Genomic DNA, 17,482 nt, shown 5'->3' with positions numbered 1-17,482 from the left:
CACTTTCCTTAATGTGCATAAAAAAAATCAAGTAACTTCCTTAACAAATCATGTGAAAAGTAAAAATGGTGGAGAGTGAGAGGTATGTTTGGATAGACAACGTTTCCCTGTTAGTGACGATTTTGTTTTCTTGATCACATGGGATAAAAACGGTGCTTTATTCACAAATGTTTTATGCGGCATTCCAATTTTTCCCATAAGTTAAATTCGCAACTTGGATGGAAACATAGCTATTGTTTCATGTTCATTGTACTTGACTAAGTCTACTTGACTTAATGTTCATAAGTAAAAAGTACAGTAGCTGACAGCTATGTAGGACAGGATCACTTAATTGTTCATGCAGTTTACATAGCTTACTTCAGCTCTTTGAAATGAAATGTGCTAATCTGCTTTTTGTATGTGCCATAATATCCATATGACTGATATATTTTATTTCTGCGTTATTAATAGTTTCCGTCAAGAAGCTTCTGAAGTTGTTCTACTTTCCTGTACTTAGCTCAATCCGCTCTTCATCCAATCACATTGCGGAATGCAAATAAGCACACAAATTTTGTACCGTTTCACTCAGCGTAAGTCTCGATCACTCGTCTCTCCCCTTTAAACCAGCAGCGCGCAAACTGATGCCACACTGCGGCTTCTTATAACCACATCCACATCGGCTGTGCACTACAGAAGATCCTTCAGCAACACAGGGAACTCGAGAATCAGCCTAAATGCAAAAAAAAAGCTATTGAATGAAAAAACGTGCTTTGTTTTCATAACCGAAGAGTAGTTTGTATTATCCAATAATATTCCTTGACCCTGTGAATGCATTAATAATATGCATTTTGAAGCAATGTAACAAAAAAACTTTTTAATACAACACAACCAGTTTAGCTTATTGTTATTTATTTATATATTTTGGAAAAAAAAGAAGAAAAAAAAAGAAGAAGAAAAAAAAGGTTGATATGGATTTAGGAAACCTGAAGGAGCTGTTGGAGTGTTTAAGCGTTGCAAACAGCACATTTCTGAACGGTAGTTTGGACCTGAGCGACAGTAACAGCACCTGCGGAGAAGAGCACTTTATTCCCCAAGAGCAACCTGCACGACATATAGGTAAGCACAGAGATGCACTATACAGAGCTTATAATATAAATTCCCTAATATATTTTTTATAACAAGGTAAAGAAAAACGTTTTCTATTGTTTTGGCACACACACACACGCACACACACACGCAGGATGTTCATGTGAGTTTCTCAGGCAAAGCATTTTAAATAATTCACACGCTTCTAAGCTTTTTGAAGGGCCTGTCCTGGTGTATTGCTCTTGTTATGAACTTCTCATATGGCACATGTTCATGGGCTGCCTGGATATTGGAAAATCAGACTAAAACCTACAGATTTCTTCATGCCTGGACAAATTTTAATCAAGCAAGGATTGGGATTAGAAATGGATCTCTTTGTTATGACATGATGAGTGTCTCAAGAAATTTGCAAATGTTGCAGATTAAGTCAATCCTTGGATTGGTTTGATTTTACAGTTGATAGGCTATATATTAAACATAGGTTTATATAGTAAAAATAGGCTATATATTACCTCGGGTTATTCAGTATACAGAAAAATGTTTCTGTGTGTTCAGTATTGGGATTGTTTTTTCACCCTCCAATTATATTGTGTAGGATGCGTAAATTTGCTCTTGTTATATGCAGTCAAACGCAATTAAATATTCCCCTTCTCTGTTGCTGTCTCCTGATTATTTTGTGACAAGCTATATTTAGAGTGTGTAAGGGTAGTGAAGACGCTAATCAGTAAAGGTTCAATTATCCACACAGGCTCAAACACAATCATCCAGACAGACACACACTAGAGGTCCACTTATCAATCAGCAGAAGCAGCAATTGATCAGATCCTTGTGTCATGAGACACACTCACCATCGACTGCAATTAATGCTGAAATCCACTGATTCTACAGAATATATTGAGATTTTGCCCTGCAATGTATTGGCACCCTGTGCACCTTGTGCCCCATGCTCCCTGGGATAGGCTCCAGGTTCCCCCGTGACCCTGAAGAGGATGAGCGGTATAGAAGATGGATGGATGGATGGATATTGAGATTTCCCATTTTTGGATTATGAGGTTGGTGATAATAGGGAGGAAAATACTTCCATCACTATGATGAAAACCAGCAGGTTTTCTTTTGCAATCATTTTCTGAAAAACAACAACAACAACAAAAACCCCAGAGGAGGAAATCTTTAAATTGCAGCGTTCATTTTCGGACAGCATGATTTTTCTGCCACAAAAGTGAATGGCTTAAGATGCAAAAACATTCTCTGTAAAGACATTAATTTAGAAAATAACGGTGCCCTCTGATGGCCTGGCGTCCCATCCAGGGTGTATTCCCACCTCACACCCAGTGTTCCTGGGATTGACTCCGTATGCACTGTTACCCTGACCAGGATAAAGCTGTAACTGATGCTGGATGAATTAATTAATAAATGTAAAACATTTATGGCATTTGCATCTATCAGTATAGCAACTGTAATTTACTGTAACAGTTTTGTTAATCTCAGAAACACAAATGTATCATTCTTTCTGACGACTAAAGGGAAAATATCTAGATTTCCTGATAGCCACTTGATCATCACAAATTTATTTGCACATATGTTTCCTTGTTTTAAATATTGTCATTATTATTGAAATCGATGCAGAATGAATGACTGGAAAATAAGAACGTATTTACTAGAAATCAGACAACTGGACATTTGGAACCCGTGTCTAGGCATGGGCCACTGGGATAAATAACAGATCAGAAAAAGAGTTGTTCTGGAACATACTAGAACATATTACAGTCTAGGTAGGAGGATGAGATTCACAGACATATATAGGGGTTACAAAGAGAGTATTGGTTTATTGGTTAAATAGAAAAATCACAAACTATGAAGAACTAAGCCAGTATCAGAATGTCAGTCATGTAGCACCATGTCCTAAAGGAACGTTGTTTCGTTTCACTGTGTACTGTACCAGCTGTTTATGGTTGAAATTTTAAAACACTTGAACTTGAACAAAAAAGGTGAGACAAATCACTACCAGGTGCAACTATAGGGAAGGTTATGGAAGATGCAGATGAAGGAGCATGTATGTAGTCTTCCAAAGGTTTGTTCTAAGCAGCACTATGGTGGAGTCATATGGGCAGTTTGGCAGAAGTCTGTATGACTGAAAACCTCTGAATACTCAATAGCAGGAGGGAATTCTGGATGCAAAATTGGGCATTGATTGGGCAAAAAGTATTCGCTGCAAAAATGCTGCTAGAAATGGTCCTGTAAAAATTGCACCTGGTGTCATTATTAAAGATATTGCCATTGTTTGGCAACCAGTAACAATCATGGTAAAGGTGAAGAAGTTCCCTAAAGTACTCAGAGATTATTGAACATTACACAAATGGAAATAGCAACAGAGCCATAGCAAAGACCTTAAACATTACAGGGGAATTTAATCTCATCAGCCAAGTAAGTGAATCTGGGCAGAAGATGGATGTTTCAACAAGATGACAACCCAAAATATACATCCAAAATAACTCAATAAGGCTTTGCATGGTCTAGCCAATCTCCTGACTTGAATCCAATTGAAAATGTAGGGACCATCATAACCTTAGAGTATTAAAGGCAATTTTCCATGAAGAATGGGCCAAAATTGAATGACAATGCTGTGAAACGCTAATAACGCTAATAACTTCTTACCAGGGGCGTAGGAGCGACGTGGGGATGTGGAGGGGTTGATTAAAAAAAATAAATAAAACAAATGCTCATTTCTAATGACGTGTCATTGGTTAAATATTTGTAAAACATACAGATAGATGTAAAGGGTGACCAATAGCATTGATTTATAAAAAAAACAAAACAAAACAAAAATATGGAGATTTCTGATGTATGTCACTGAATGAAGTTAAATTTATTCATTATATTAAATTTTATTATAAAATTACTCGAAACAGAGAATTGTTCATTTAAAACACTAGCTACTATAATCATTAAGAAAAGCGGCTAGTTAATGTAGCTAGCCACAGTACATGTTGAGACGTGGGTGCCATCCTGTGAGGATAGCTGATCCTGTTGTTGAGTTGAAGCTATGAGTATGAGTTGGAGGATATTTTTCTATAGAAAAAACACTCCATTGTCCAGTTTTCTTGCTGACCTACTATGGCAGTTATTGATGCAGTAGCCATACCATGGCAACGGTTTCCAGAAAATTAGAACTCACAGTCTTCCAACTTACCAACATTGGGAGCGATCCTCACATGATGGCGCCCGCGTCCCAAACATCCAACATGGTGTGACCTGAACTAGCTGGCTAACTGGTAGCTATCCATACAACTTACAAGCTCGTCGTCCTCAGTCTTTTCTACTCCTATGACCTGCTATTCATCCTCCTCTGTGTGAACATTTTGACTAACGAAACTATTAAATCATTCATGGACATGTAGCAATGGCACATACACACAATTTTGGTGTGCTAGCTAGCTTGCAAACTTACGCATATTTGACAGTTTCATAGGCTAAATAATTAGCAAACGATCAGCAATTTCATGGGCTGAAATATCTATGATGTCCTACCACAAATACAAAATGGTAAATCTTTCATCTCTATGTCAGTGTGCTCAAGAGCGTCTGATTGCTGTGTCGAAATCAACCTCAGCTCAGGACGCAAAAGTTTTTTTTCACGGCTGGTCACGGAATATTTGAGTCATCTCCAAATGCATCCGCTTTCACTGCGTTAGAGAGCCACTTCTCTGAAAATCGATACCAGGTTTTGCTTGTTACCTTGCAGTCATAGGCACTTTGCTCCAGTCATCCTTGGCAAACGGTTCAGCCCCAGGTTCTTGAGTCTGACCCCTGCACTTATTATAGCGAAAGTTCATTTGAAAAAAAAAACAAAATTATCTTTCTAAAAGTTGCAGAATGGATTTGGAGACTGTCCAACTCAGAAATACTCGGAGACAGGCAGGCAATGCGAAATAAAATTTGAGATAAAGGAAAAAGTGGGGGGACAAAACCTAGATTTTGAAATGTGTATGGCTCCTACCCCGATGTTTCTTACCACATATGTCTCAAAGCTGTAATTACCAACAACAGCATTGCAACAATTTACTGATGTTGGAAATTTGTTAGATTTTTTTAAACATATCTTTATTTATGCGTATGATGAATACACACGTTTTTGTTCATATTTCAAAAGACATTATGTTTTCAAATTGATATTGGATATATGCACTGGAAGTACATTAAACAGCAAAAACAATATGTGTCCAAATGCATTTAGATTTTAATTTGACCCAAGGAAGATTCTAAATGCATCACAATGGTAAATGAGACATCAGTTTATAAATAAGGCAGTCTACATTGCTGCAGTGTCTCAAACCTGACAACAATCAGTGTGGAGCTTTGCTATGGTCAGAAGCACAGCTGGTTTGGAGAATTAGGGCTGAAAGGAAGTGGGGGGAAGAACATTAAGGGAAAACAAATGGGTGCAGTTAAGCTTGATGATCAAATGGCCTGGATATAACACAGTAATGGAGGCATGTGTCTCAGAATGCTGGTGATTAAATACAGATTTAAAGAAGATCCTCTGTGTGTCCTTTCAGAAAGCAGGTAACCTCTTGAAATCTACGTCTACATTTTCCACTGAAAGTCAAATAATGACATTGCTCACCTGTTGGAAGATAACACAAATGTACTACAAACAGCAAAAAGGCTTGGAATTTTCTAAATAGTTGCCAGGCTGATTAGTCAAGAAGAGCAGTACAGATTGTGCTGTTTTCTTTAGGTTGTACTGTAGATATAAGCCCACTATGAACCACTAGTTGGTATGACATTTTTTTAGCAAGCCAAGAAGTGTTGCCCCAGAGTTGGAGCCACACAATTGTATAGATTGTCTTTGTATGATGTAGCATTACAATTTCCTTTTATTGAAACTAAAGGGCCCAAACATGTTCCAGCATGACAATGCCCCTGTGCAAAAAGTGAGCTCCATGAAGACATGGTTTGAATCCTGATTGCACCCCATGGCCTCTTTGCCTGACATCAGTGCCTGACTTCACAAATGCTCTTATAGCTGAATGTGCAAGTGGAGTGCAAGTGGAGGTTATTAAAACAGTAGGGGGTGGGGGTGGTGGGGTCTACATCTGGAATGGGATGTTCAAAAACACATACAGTATTAGTGTGATGACCAGGTGTCCCCAAACATTCGGCCATATAATATATATTACTGGAGTGCTGGGGAGCTGGACAGATGACATAGCCACTGGGAAGATCTATTATAAGGAGAACGAAAGCCAAGTCTCATGTGGAAATCACGATCAAATTATATAATTGTCTTCTGATTAATTGTGTATGTTCAAAGCATGGCAAAGTTCATTCAAAGTTCACTAGAGAAAAGTGAATGGGTTAGGAAGAGTTGTTAAAGTATGACCTAGTGCAAAATAAGAGCAGCTTAATGACAGTTGTAGATTTGTAGACAGTAGAATTTATGAATTATTATACAACAAACAGCACTGCAAAAATTATGAGTGCCATTCAGAATAAGACCCCTAACCCACCACAGAGGCTCTTACATATCATAATTGAAATTCAGGAGCATAAAAGTTATCAGTAAGTGAGCTAGAGGAAAACATGCAGATGAAATTGTAACAGCCATTGCAATAACAAACCCCATTTCATTCATGATGAGATTAGTATATTTGACAAACCTGTTTGATAAACATAGATAGATGTAATTTATGTTTTTCACTCGCCATTCACTGATGTTACTTTCTGCAAGGCAGGTTTTCCTTTTTAAGGTTAGGTACTAAACCCTCAGTTTGGTTTACAATACTATATATTGTTATTTTATGAATTTGTTTTTAAAAAAAGAAATTATGCTTGTATTTTTCTCATTTGTAAGTTGTTTTGGATAAAAGAGTCTGCTAAATGAATAAATGTAAATATAAATGTATGGAATATAGGACAAGCATATTAAGCATAATTTCATGGATAAATACTACTAAAGACAAAAAAATTATTTGGCAAAATGAGTCTGTAAACAGAATCTAAGCAATGATTGATAAAGCATGAATTTATATATTATCTGGAAAGGAAATGTTTATACATAACACTAGGCCATATCAATGTCTTATAAAAGTGCTACAATGACATATAGAGCAATGTATATCAATAATTATTTATTTCTTTTATTTATTTTATTTTGTGGAAGAATGAAATTTACATGTAGAAAATACTGAAAGACTAAACAAACAGGGGATTTTCATTTACAGTCTCTTTAGGAGTATGAATGATTGATAGACAAATTTTTTTATGTCATAGATATTTTCTCATTTCTCATTTTTCATATTTTCTCAAATTCTTGGACTCTGTTCCTCTGTCTCTCTCTGTCTGTCTGTCTGTCTGTCTGTCTGTCTCTCTCTCTCTCTCTCTCTCTCTCTCTCTGTTTCTCTCTCTCTCTCTCTCTCTCACTCACACACACACACACACACACACACACACACACACGCACACGCACACGCACGCATGCAAAAAGAACCTTTGAAAAAAATGTTAAGAACCCACACATACCTAATCACAATACCACATCACACAGTGTGCCTGATTACAGCTGTACTGGATAAATGTACTGTTTAGGGGTTTTTTTTCAGCACAGGAAAGTGTTTGTTCCAAATAATGCCTGGTATATTACCTCATCTCTTTTTCAAATCAAGGGAATGTAAGCACATTTCTCAATGATGTTTTTGAGTCACAATCAGTATAGTAAATCTCTTCAAGATAATTGTATTTGTTATTACAGTCTACTGTGAATGCTTTATTACTTGTCCAAACAGAGCCTGACTGAATTGAATAGAGATAAATGTATTTTGCTTCATTCTTACACAGACATACTTGATTACATGCTGCCCTCTAAATTTTGCATGGAAATAACGTATGACATTGTTATAATCACATTATGTATCAGTGTGTTAAATGGATCTGTTGCTTATATTTGAACTAAGGCACTGTGAGTTTCATATTTCAGCATCTGTCACCATAGGTTTACTGTCATTCTAATTGGTAAACCACAGTAACAAAGGCCTTTTTGGACTCCTATAGGCTCCTCGTTAATCAATGCTTTGTGATTGATTTTTTAACTAGTTATTTCATACAACAATGAATATGGGTTGGTATTTTGCTCATATTGTTATGTTCAAGGATGTATTCATGTTGCAGGCATCTCTTCCTGAACAGGTTCTGTTGTTTACAATCGTCAAGCAGATCATTTCAATAGTCAGTATAGGAAATGGGATTCACTTTACATGTTTAACTTTCATATATGACAAAAATCATAAATTTAGCTTACAATCAGCAGAAAGATATACCCTTTGATTTTTACAGAATAAAGAGATGTTCTGATGTTTTGAGTGTACACCATGTAATGGATTATGGATAATGCATAATGCATAATGCATATACCATTAAGTACAATGAGCACCGTAATAAAAACCATTTCAAAAGTCTGGAGCAGTTGAACATTTCCCAATATGAACATACATAAATGCACTGCCCCCATCGGATGGCATCTTCAGTACCAGAATATTTTGTCCCAAACATGGTCGCCTCTGATGCAGGTTAACACCTGGGCATGGATGGAGCAAAATGAATGACTCAAAATATACATCCAAATCAGTTGACCACTTCATATTCCAGACTTTAACTCTTTTGAAAGCCTGTGGTCAGAGCCGGAGAGGGAAATCCACATACAGTACACAAAGCCAAGAATAAAAAGGAGCTTGGAATGTTCTGTATAGAAGGGTGTCTAAGATTAACAAGTTTGAATAAGAAACCTATTAACAGTTGCATCTGTTATTCATTTGATCTATTCAATTCCACTTATATTAACCAGAATTGACTGTATACTTAATGGTAATAGCAGAGAGTCATGTGCATACAAATACTTTAGAGGGTTTTAGAGGGATTTATTTCCTCTGTTATCATGTCTATATTTTATTAAAAGATGTTCATTACTTTAATTACATAGTAAACATTTACCTACCCTGTGGACACCAGTTAACAAGCATTACAGTAAGCATTACAGTTTATTGCTCTTCTTTTTTTGCATTGATTTTAAAGTAATTATAAATATTAACCTAAGGGAGTTTGTGGAACTTAGGCGATATGTGAATGAGCATGATGATAATCTAGGTCTATTACAATTTAATGAGAGAAAACATTCCTGATAACAAGCCTATTTAGATAACTCAATAAACATATGAATGCTTCTATGTGTAAACAAAAATGCTTTCGACCTTTCAAGGTTAAATATTCATGCGCTTATGCTTGCTGTTCTACAAACTCAAGCAAGTTTTCCTCAAGGTAATACAATTGGAACTGGTGAGAACTGAAGAAAATATACTGCAGATGTGTTCTCAACTTAGTTTAATTACCTCAGACCATAATTATTCTTATTCTCAATTATTATTTTTTTTTATGTCAATTAAGAAAATTTTTACATGAAAGTTCCCTTCACTAACAATAGTTAGTTAGCCATAAGAAGCTATGTAAACCATTACAGCATGTTTATAAATGTTAATAAATTACTAAACACTAGTCTCCAGGTTATAAATAGTGAAACTTGATTTTCAGATTCAGTTCACAACAGCAAATGTGATGGTTATGGTGTTGGTTTACATTGGTCACTGTGCACGGGGGGGGGGGGGGGGGGGGGGGGGATGTAATATATATGCAAAGTTTTTGTACTTTACTCTTTACAGAGTGATGTGATGAGTTGGTGAGATGACTGAGTATTAAGATAAACTGTAGAGGAGAGAAAGCAGATGTTAAATGTGTGAGTGTTTCTAAATCAGAAATGACTGTTCATATTTCTGGTATTAAATAATCCCCACTGATCCCAAGATCGCAAAGCTAATATGTTCAGGGAGCCTCCAAAGGAAAAGAACTGAGCAGCACATTTTATTGGTATTGATTGAAATGGCACTATATTTCATTAAGAGGGAACATATGCTACCTATCGATTTTTTTCCTTGTATATGTGACTTTATTATATAAATTGCTTGAAATGGCATATGCAACACAACCAGGGTTTTATTATTATGAAAGTAATGGAAGCAGAAAGAGTAATATTTCAATTAAATGTTTTTGTAAATCTGGAGGTTTCTTAGTGTTACACAGTGGGAAAATGGCAAATGGTAAGTTTCTAGAACAGTACTTTGCTTTTAATGTAGCCTGCACACTTTTTATTTATCTCATCTTTCTTCTTTAACAGGGCAATAGTATCTGATAATGTTCTACAGACTGCATCACAATATCAAAGGCTTTTCTTGTGTCTGTGACAGTAGACAAACTGCAAAGGGACATAAATATAAATAAACAAGTACTCAACACAGGGATCTGGAATAAGATCGCAAATCAAAGTCACGGAGAAATGATCTCTCAGAAGATAAGTGTTCTAGGAGCAGGTTTCTAATTATGGTACTCCGACTTCAGGACGAAAATACTGAAACCCTGTTGATATTTGATTGTTTTTAAAGGAGTCATATCATGATTTTTAAAGTTTTCCTTTTGTTTGGGGGTGTAATGTATCTGTTTGTGCATGTATAAGAGCTTCAAAGTCACAAAGCTCGTCTCCCCCAAAGGGATTTATTTTATCTAACAGAGAACACTGCTCCAGACCTGCCCAAAACATGACATTCGAAGTCCAGATATTACTTCCGCAAACGTCTATGTGAACTATTAGCATAATCCCGCCCAATGGCAGGCATGAAGAAATAAGGCGAGGCTTCAGTGAATTCAGGCACCATGTCGTGGGGACTCTGTGTGTTTTGGTGCGAAAGGAAAACCCCTTTGTTTGGCTTTCCGAAAATGCACAAAATTAGGAATCGGTGGTTAGTGTTCATTTATAATGCTGTTCCTGAGCAGTACTACCCAAACATTTGCTTGTGCACAGCACAATATTCAGAGGACAGCTTCCTGAACCTGGGCGAGTACAAGGCAGGCTATATACAAAGGCTTCTCCTGAAAAGTGGGGAGATTCCCACTTTGCTCAGACAATCTTGTGCTTCTGAATCAGAACCTGTATGTTTGGTTATTTTATGAAGTATCTACTACTGACTGTTCAAATCAGGTATGTTACATAAAATAAATCCCTTTTGGAGACTATGAGCTTTGTGACTTTGCAGATCTTATACATGCACAAACAGATACGTTACACACCCAAACAAAAGGAAGACATTAAAAATCATGATATGATTCCTTTAAGATAACAAAGAGAATGTGAAGTGCACATGAAATTTCATCTTTTTTTTATATTTATCAACATCAAAAATCACTTTAATTTTTTTCAGTTTTTGTTTTAATGTCTATATTTACACAAAATATTAACTGTAACATTACATGAGAGTTCTGAAGTACATGCCTACATAAATATTAATCATATAAAATGATAGTAATAAATAACTAATAAAAAAATAGATACTAATAAAAATACTAATACGTATACCACAACATGCATGGCCTTTGACACTTCTCCACTTAACCCTCTACTGCATGAATTATTACATTTACATCAAAAACGTTTTTGTGGATTTTTATCACTTGAATATGTGCCACGTAGTAAGCATGTTAAAGTTATATTTTCTAGAAAGGAATTCACTCAAATTAGAATCACAAAAATTTGATCCAAATATGTTTTGTCTGAAGGGTATCTTTTTAATTATTTCTCTTGAATTCTCAGTTAGTTTTTCCTAAATAGTGAAAAATTAATCAAATTTTGAGAGCCCTCCGATGATGACCATTACCATGCAAACAGCACTTCCTAGTCATGTGAAATGGCTTTTTTTTAATGTCAAAGTTAATGCCTCCTTTTCCCAGTTACACAGGAAATAGTAGTTTTGTATTATTGCCTATCAAAAGAAACATGGAGAAAAATTAATTGTTGCCAAATGGCAACACCATGCATAAAGGGTTTAGTTTTTTATTTTCATTTCATTTTTCTCTTGTATTAGGTAAAGTTCTGTGTCAGAATCACTGTCCTGTCAAACAGGCCTGCCAAATTGTGTAAGTGCTACTATGTTATATATATGGCACAAGGAAATTATTCAATAGAGATTATATGATAGCATCAGGGTGTTTCTCGACAGAACACTATCTGGGAGCTAAGAGCTTCTGGAATTAACCTGTTTTTATTGATTTGAAAATGCTCTGCAGGAAGTAGAAAGTCCCGCATGCAGGATTATCATAATGTGAAAACAATATTAATCAACTTTAGGAATAGAGCATATATTGGTATACAAATGAACTTTTTTTTGTTACTCAGTTGGGGACCCAACCAATTTGCCCACTTATGATTGTCATCTCATCTATTTCAGAAATGGATTCAGTGCGGATACTGCTCTACTCTCTGATATTCCTGCTCAGTGTCTTTGGGAACCTGCTCATCATTGTGGTTTTAGTGGCAAATAAGCGAATGCGGACAGTCACCAACTCCTTCCTCCTCTCTCTGGCTGTCAGTGATCTGATGATGGCTGTGTTTTGCATGCCCTTTACCTTCATCCCAAATCTGCTGGAGGACTTCATCTTTGGAGCTGCCATGTGCAGGATTGTGGCCTATCTCATGGGTAGGCATTCATCTTATTCTAGCCATTGATTCAAGATCAAATAAATTTATTGTGATTCATTAGCAGTGAGAACAAGGTCCGTCTAATCACAGTTACAGTTGCAATCTTTAACACTAAGATTTTTGGCAATTAAAAAGCAACCATGAAGAAATGTATGTATATTGGTTATATGAGTGCATATAATTATAGATTTACATCTCAAAACTGCACAACAGCAACATAAACAAAATATAAGTATTTAGGAACATACTATTTCATGAAATACTATTACATTACATATCACATTAATTTTGAAGCATGGAGAAACTCATCCCATTACTACATTCCTGGAGGGTCTTTAATAATAAAAAAATAATAATAAGGGATTCAATCAAGTTGGTTGCTGTCCAGTGTGTGCCTTTGTATGCTCAGAGATGTACACAGCAACATGACTTACATACTGTGCCAGCCTCTCTCTCTCACGCTCTCTCTCACTGTTTATTTTTCAGGGAAAGGACAGCATAAGGAATCTATACAACATAAATTATTGTGGTCTGGTGCAAAGGGTAGATCAGGGTACAAGCCTCAAGGGTATATGCTCACGCAACTGATGTTGCATGTGAAATGTCTGTCTTAGTATCTTGTCTCTTTCAATTCCTCAAGCTAATTTGCTCATTAAATTCTAAATAAATGCTAATTGCTCATAAAATGCTAAATTAAATGACAGACTTGACTTAATTAGTCTTATTTAGCCCCCATTTGATATTAAACAACACATAATCTAAAGTGTCAGTGTGATTGTTTGCTAATGTGAATGAGTCATCAGTGAATCAAATATTCAAACATCTGAGTGACCCCAGATCCATGCAAATGATGTGCTTCCTGTTTGAAATGTAAATCTGTTGCTGTCTCCCACAGGAACTTCTGTTAGTATTTCCACCTTCAGTCTTGTGGCCATAGCAATCGAGAGATACAGTGCTATCTGTAATCCTCTGAAGTCCCGGGCCTGGCAGACTCGTTCCCATGCATACAAGGTTATCAGTATGACTTGGGCTCTGTCTTTTCTCATCATGACCCCATACCCAGTCTTCTCCTCACTTGTTAGCTACCCCAAACCCAACAACATCACTGCACATATGTGCCGCCATGATTGGCCCAAGGACCAGGTGAAGCAGGCTTGGTGAGTCATTTCAACGTTTGGCATTTCATTAAAACATATTACAAACATATGATGGGATTAGATAATGATTAGAATTGACCATGAATTTTGCAGAGTCTGAATTTAGAATGGAATCATTAAGAGTAAATCATATATCATAGGAATTGAAATATGAAATATGTTCTATTTTTACCTTTAAAGGAGCATTGGGCAAGATTGAAAAATGTTAGTCAAGATTAGTTTCTAGCAGTTTCAGGTCAACAAGTTCAACAACATATGAATTATATTGTTTCGTCCTTGGGCCTGCACATATTCCCAGCCACTGTACACAAAACCCTAGAACCTATTGTGGCTTGGAAATATATATATATATATATATATATATATATATATATATATATATATATATATATATATATATATATATATATCCCTTTATTGGTTTATTTTTAAAAAGGATAAATAGTGTACACCCAATTTGATAAATATTCTATATCAATATCTAGGAAAGGGGAATAATCCAGGGAAGGGATCTGAGGAGTGTGCAGTGTATTTCCGTATTTCATACTCAGCTTGCTCCATATGTTTTCAATGTGTTTAGGGCAGAATCCAAATGTTTTAGTGTTCTGCAAGTTTTATATGTGTGCCTCTGGACTGAAAATGGATTGGACTATTCTTGGCAGAAGATGATAGAGCTTTAGCCTTTCAGCAGAGAGATATTTTTCTCTAAAATATTCAGAGACCTGACATATTGGAACATATATGAACAGTGTCCAGGACATTGAACAAAACAAGCTTTCGAGCCATTGTAGAATGAAATATATTTTTCTGCATTACTGTTACTTCTTTTCCCCCCCCGATGTGTATTTTCAGATATAAATATTTGTATCCATTTTGTTCATTTTCAGAAGATACAGCTGAATGCAAAAGAAACAAAAGATAATTCATCTGTTTTTTTTCATCATACAGTTCAGTACCATTCTGAAAGGTGCTGAGATACATGAGTACTTATTGTCTCTGAGGCACTATTATGTATGTCTAGGCAGTGTGGCCAGAATGTAACCCAAACGTAGATTAGTGTGTAAGAGAAATGCCTTTTAATAAGCATTTATCATCTACATTTTCTGGATTTTGGTTTGTATGAAAGTTTCAGAAGAGAATTAAATGCCATTGGAGCCACGTTTTCATTACATTTTTAAGTTCAGTACTAATGGTCACCTGTATTTTTTCCTCTTCAGGTGCATCCTGTTGCTGTTGATTCTTTTTGTCATACCTGGAGTGGTGATGATCACTGCTTATGGGCTCATCTCCCGGGAGCTCTATTGCGGAATACAGTTTGAGCTGGAGCAGAAGAAAGGCCATAGTGTGTTAGGCCATAAAATATGTTTTATTTTTTTAATAACATGTAAACTTTGGAAAGCATTTCAGGCACTATTTATTCCATCAATACATATTGTCTAATGTACTGTATATATGGATATGGGCATATATTTACAAAGTATTGTATACAGTTGAATGTAGAAATATACAGTAGAAATATAATTTAACTAATTTTTCATAACCATCTCCATTCATATTGCTAAACTAGTGCACCATTAGTAGCTGCTGTTTTGCCTAGATTTTGTTTGCTGTAGTAAATTTGTTGAGTTCAGTTAAGGTTATAAATAAACATCCATTTCCTTCTGATTCATTTAGTCCATCTTCTAAAATTACTCAACCATAACCTGAGTCACTGGCTTACTTATTAGTGCCCAATTGGCAATTAAATGGATTCCCTGAATGCCATGTTCCTTTACATATTTGTCGGTAGTACGAACATTTGTTGGTAAAAATATCATTTGTGGGTACTGAGAACTAAATCTGTTATTTAAATGTGTAAAAGGAGAAAATTTCTAGCTGCACAAGACCGAAACTTTACAATTTGCTTCCTGGTACAGGAAAAGAGAGCTTGACTTATAGAGACAACCTTTGGTTTTTATATATTGCCCAATCTGTCATTATTTCACTGTTGATACATTGTAGTTTACTTTATGTCTTGCAAAAACATTGTTCATTGCCTCACTATTTCACCTTCCCCAGGAACGAAGAATGGTGCAGCTGCCACAATCTCATCTGGCATTGATCATGGTGATGGTTGCTACATTCAGGTACTGAAGCGACCCAACTCCATGGAGATGTCCACTCTCACCCTAACCACCTCTGCCAAGGTGGACCGTCCTCGCAGCAACACCTCTGAGAGCAAACTCATGGCCAAAAGGCGCGTGATCCGCATGCTGATTGTCATTGTGTCCATGTTCTTCATCTGCTGGATGCCCTTGTATTCTGTTAATACCTGGAAGGCCTTCCATCCACCTTCTGCCCACAGGGCTCTCTCTGGAGCCCCAATCTCCTTCATTCATCTCTTGTCCTACACTTCAGCCTGCGTCAATCCCATCATCTACTGCTTCATGAATAAGCGCTTCCGCAAGGCTCTGCTAACCACTTTCTCCTGCTGCTGCCAATCATGCCGCCCACGGAGCTTCAATGAGGGAGATGAAGATGTCACTGCCACTGGGGCATCTGTGTCTAAGTTTAACTACACCACCATCAGTACCATGGGACCATGCTGATTTCCAACAAAAGAGAGAGGTGGCTTGATCTTATGATGCTACATAAGATGAATGGAGACAAGGATGGAGAAGGTTCAGTGGATGATCGTTGGGTTGGACTGATTATTGGGACTCGGATTATTGGGAAATGCCTTGCCTCATGAGGAGTGGACCTAGGATTGACTTTGCAGTGATTGAGAATGTGCTGCTATGTGAAGTTAATTCTGTTGTGTTAACAATAATATCAGCATGCTAATTTATCACTTATTGTTGTTTTGTAATTTGTGATTGCCTATACTATTATACATGTATAGTATTATTATTATTATTGTTACATGTATTTTACTATATCTACAGTAACTTTGTGCTGATTTTAATGGCCTGCTTACAAGTGTGTTGCTGAAATGCTGAATTTTTTGACAGTCAGTGGGATAAATAATTCATTTTTAATTAAAACAAATTTACAGACGGGTAACAAATTTAAGGAAAAACCGGAATAACTGAGCAATATGAAGAGTGCAGATGCTTCTAGACAGGAATACTATGTGGAAGAATTAAGCAATTACCAACCTGCCGTGCTCTTTGGCAAATATAAAAATGCTTTTGCATCAAGATGGCAAGAGGAAAAGATCTAAGTGACTTCATTATTCATTATTGGGTCTCAGAAGGCTGGAGTTTCAGTAACAAAGATTGGTCAATTGGCTTAATAGCAACAGTGACTAAAGTGACATCTGCATTTAGATCAATGGAAAAGACATCAATGTATAGGGATGGAAATAAATTTAATCAAATACTACAGATACATTCTTGATAAATATGTGACTTATTGTTAATATCAGTTGTGCAATAAAAGAAAAGTAAATAAAAAAATCACAGGACAACCTTAAATGCACATGGCCCTTTCATCTGTGTGATATTTTAGCTAGGATAATATGTACAGTTGTGCTTTTTTTTCTTTTTGTTTCTCTTTTTTTCTTCATCTTTTCTTTGTTTAAATTGTTCAAGTTTTTCTTCATACACTCACTCATTTTGGTTTTCCTTCATGCACTCACTGGTTGTGTTTCATCCATGCCCGTGGTTCTAATTGCCAGTGACCTTGTGCTGTGGATTTCTGGGTCAGG

General features: G+C 36.3%; 1 protein-coding gene across 1 annotated transcript; it reads left to right on the top strand.

Moving 5' to 3' along the window:
* The first annotated feature begins 593 nt into the window (after nucleotides 1-593).
* On the top strand, nucleotides 594-17,259 carry LOC108266130 (cholecystokinin receptor). Its single transcript, XM_017469157.3, has 5 exons — nucleotides 594-1,095; nucleotides 12,387-12,635; nucleotides 13,533-13,794; nucleotides 15,012-15,136; nucleotides 15,853-17,259. Exons 1-5 carry the CDS (start codon nucleotides 948-950, stop codon nucleotides 16,380-16,382), a joined length of 1,314 nt encoding a protein of 437 aa, XP_017324646.1. The 5' UTR covers nucleotides 594-947; the 3' UTR covers nucleotides 16,383-17,259.
* Nucleotides 17,260-17,482: the final 223 nt, after the last annotated feature.

The sequence above is a fragment of the Ictalurus punctatus genome, chromosome 6 (genome assembly GCF_001660625.3).
Source record: "Ictalurus punctatus breed USDA103 chromosome 6, Coco_2.0, whole genome shotgun sequence".
NCBI lineage: Eukaryota > Metazoa > Chordata > Actinopteri > Siluriformes > Ictaluridae > Ictalurus > Ictalurus punctatus.
The sequence above is the reverse complement of the archived record's forward strand: the minus strand, read 5'-3'. Positions and strand labels throughout refer to the sequence as shown.

Excerpts from the sequence above, each read along its gene's own strand:
- LOC108266130 (XM_017469157.3), top strand. The coding sequence starts at position 948 with ATGGATTTAGGAAACCTGAAGGAGCTGTTGGAGTGTTTAAGCGTTGCA. Across the intron at positions 1,096-12,386 it reads GCAACCTGCACGACATATAG|AAATGGATTCAGTGCGGATA; the intron begins GTAAGCACAGAG and ends CATCTATTTCAG. Across the intron at positions 15,137-15,852 it reads GGAGCAGAAGAAAGGCCATA|GAACGAAGAATGGTGCAGCT; the intron begins GTGTGTTAGGCC and ends CACCTTCCCCAG.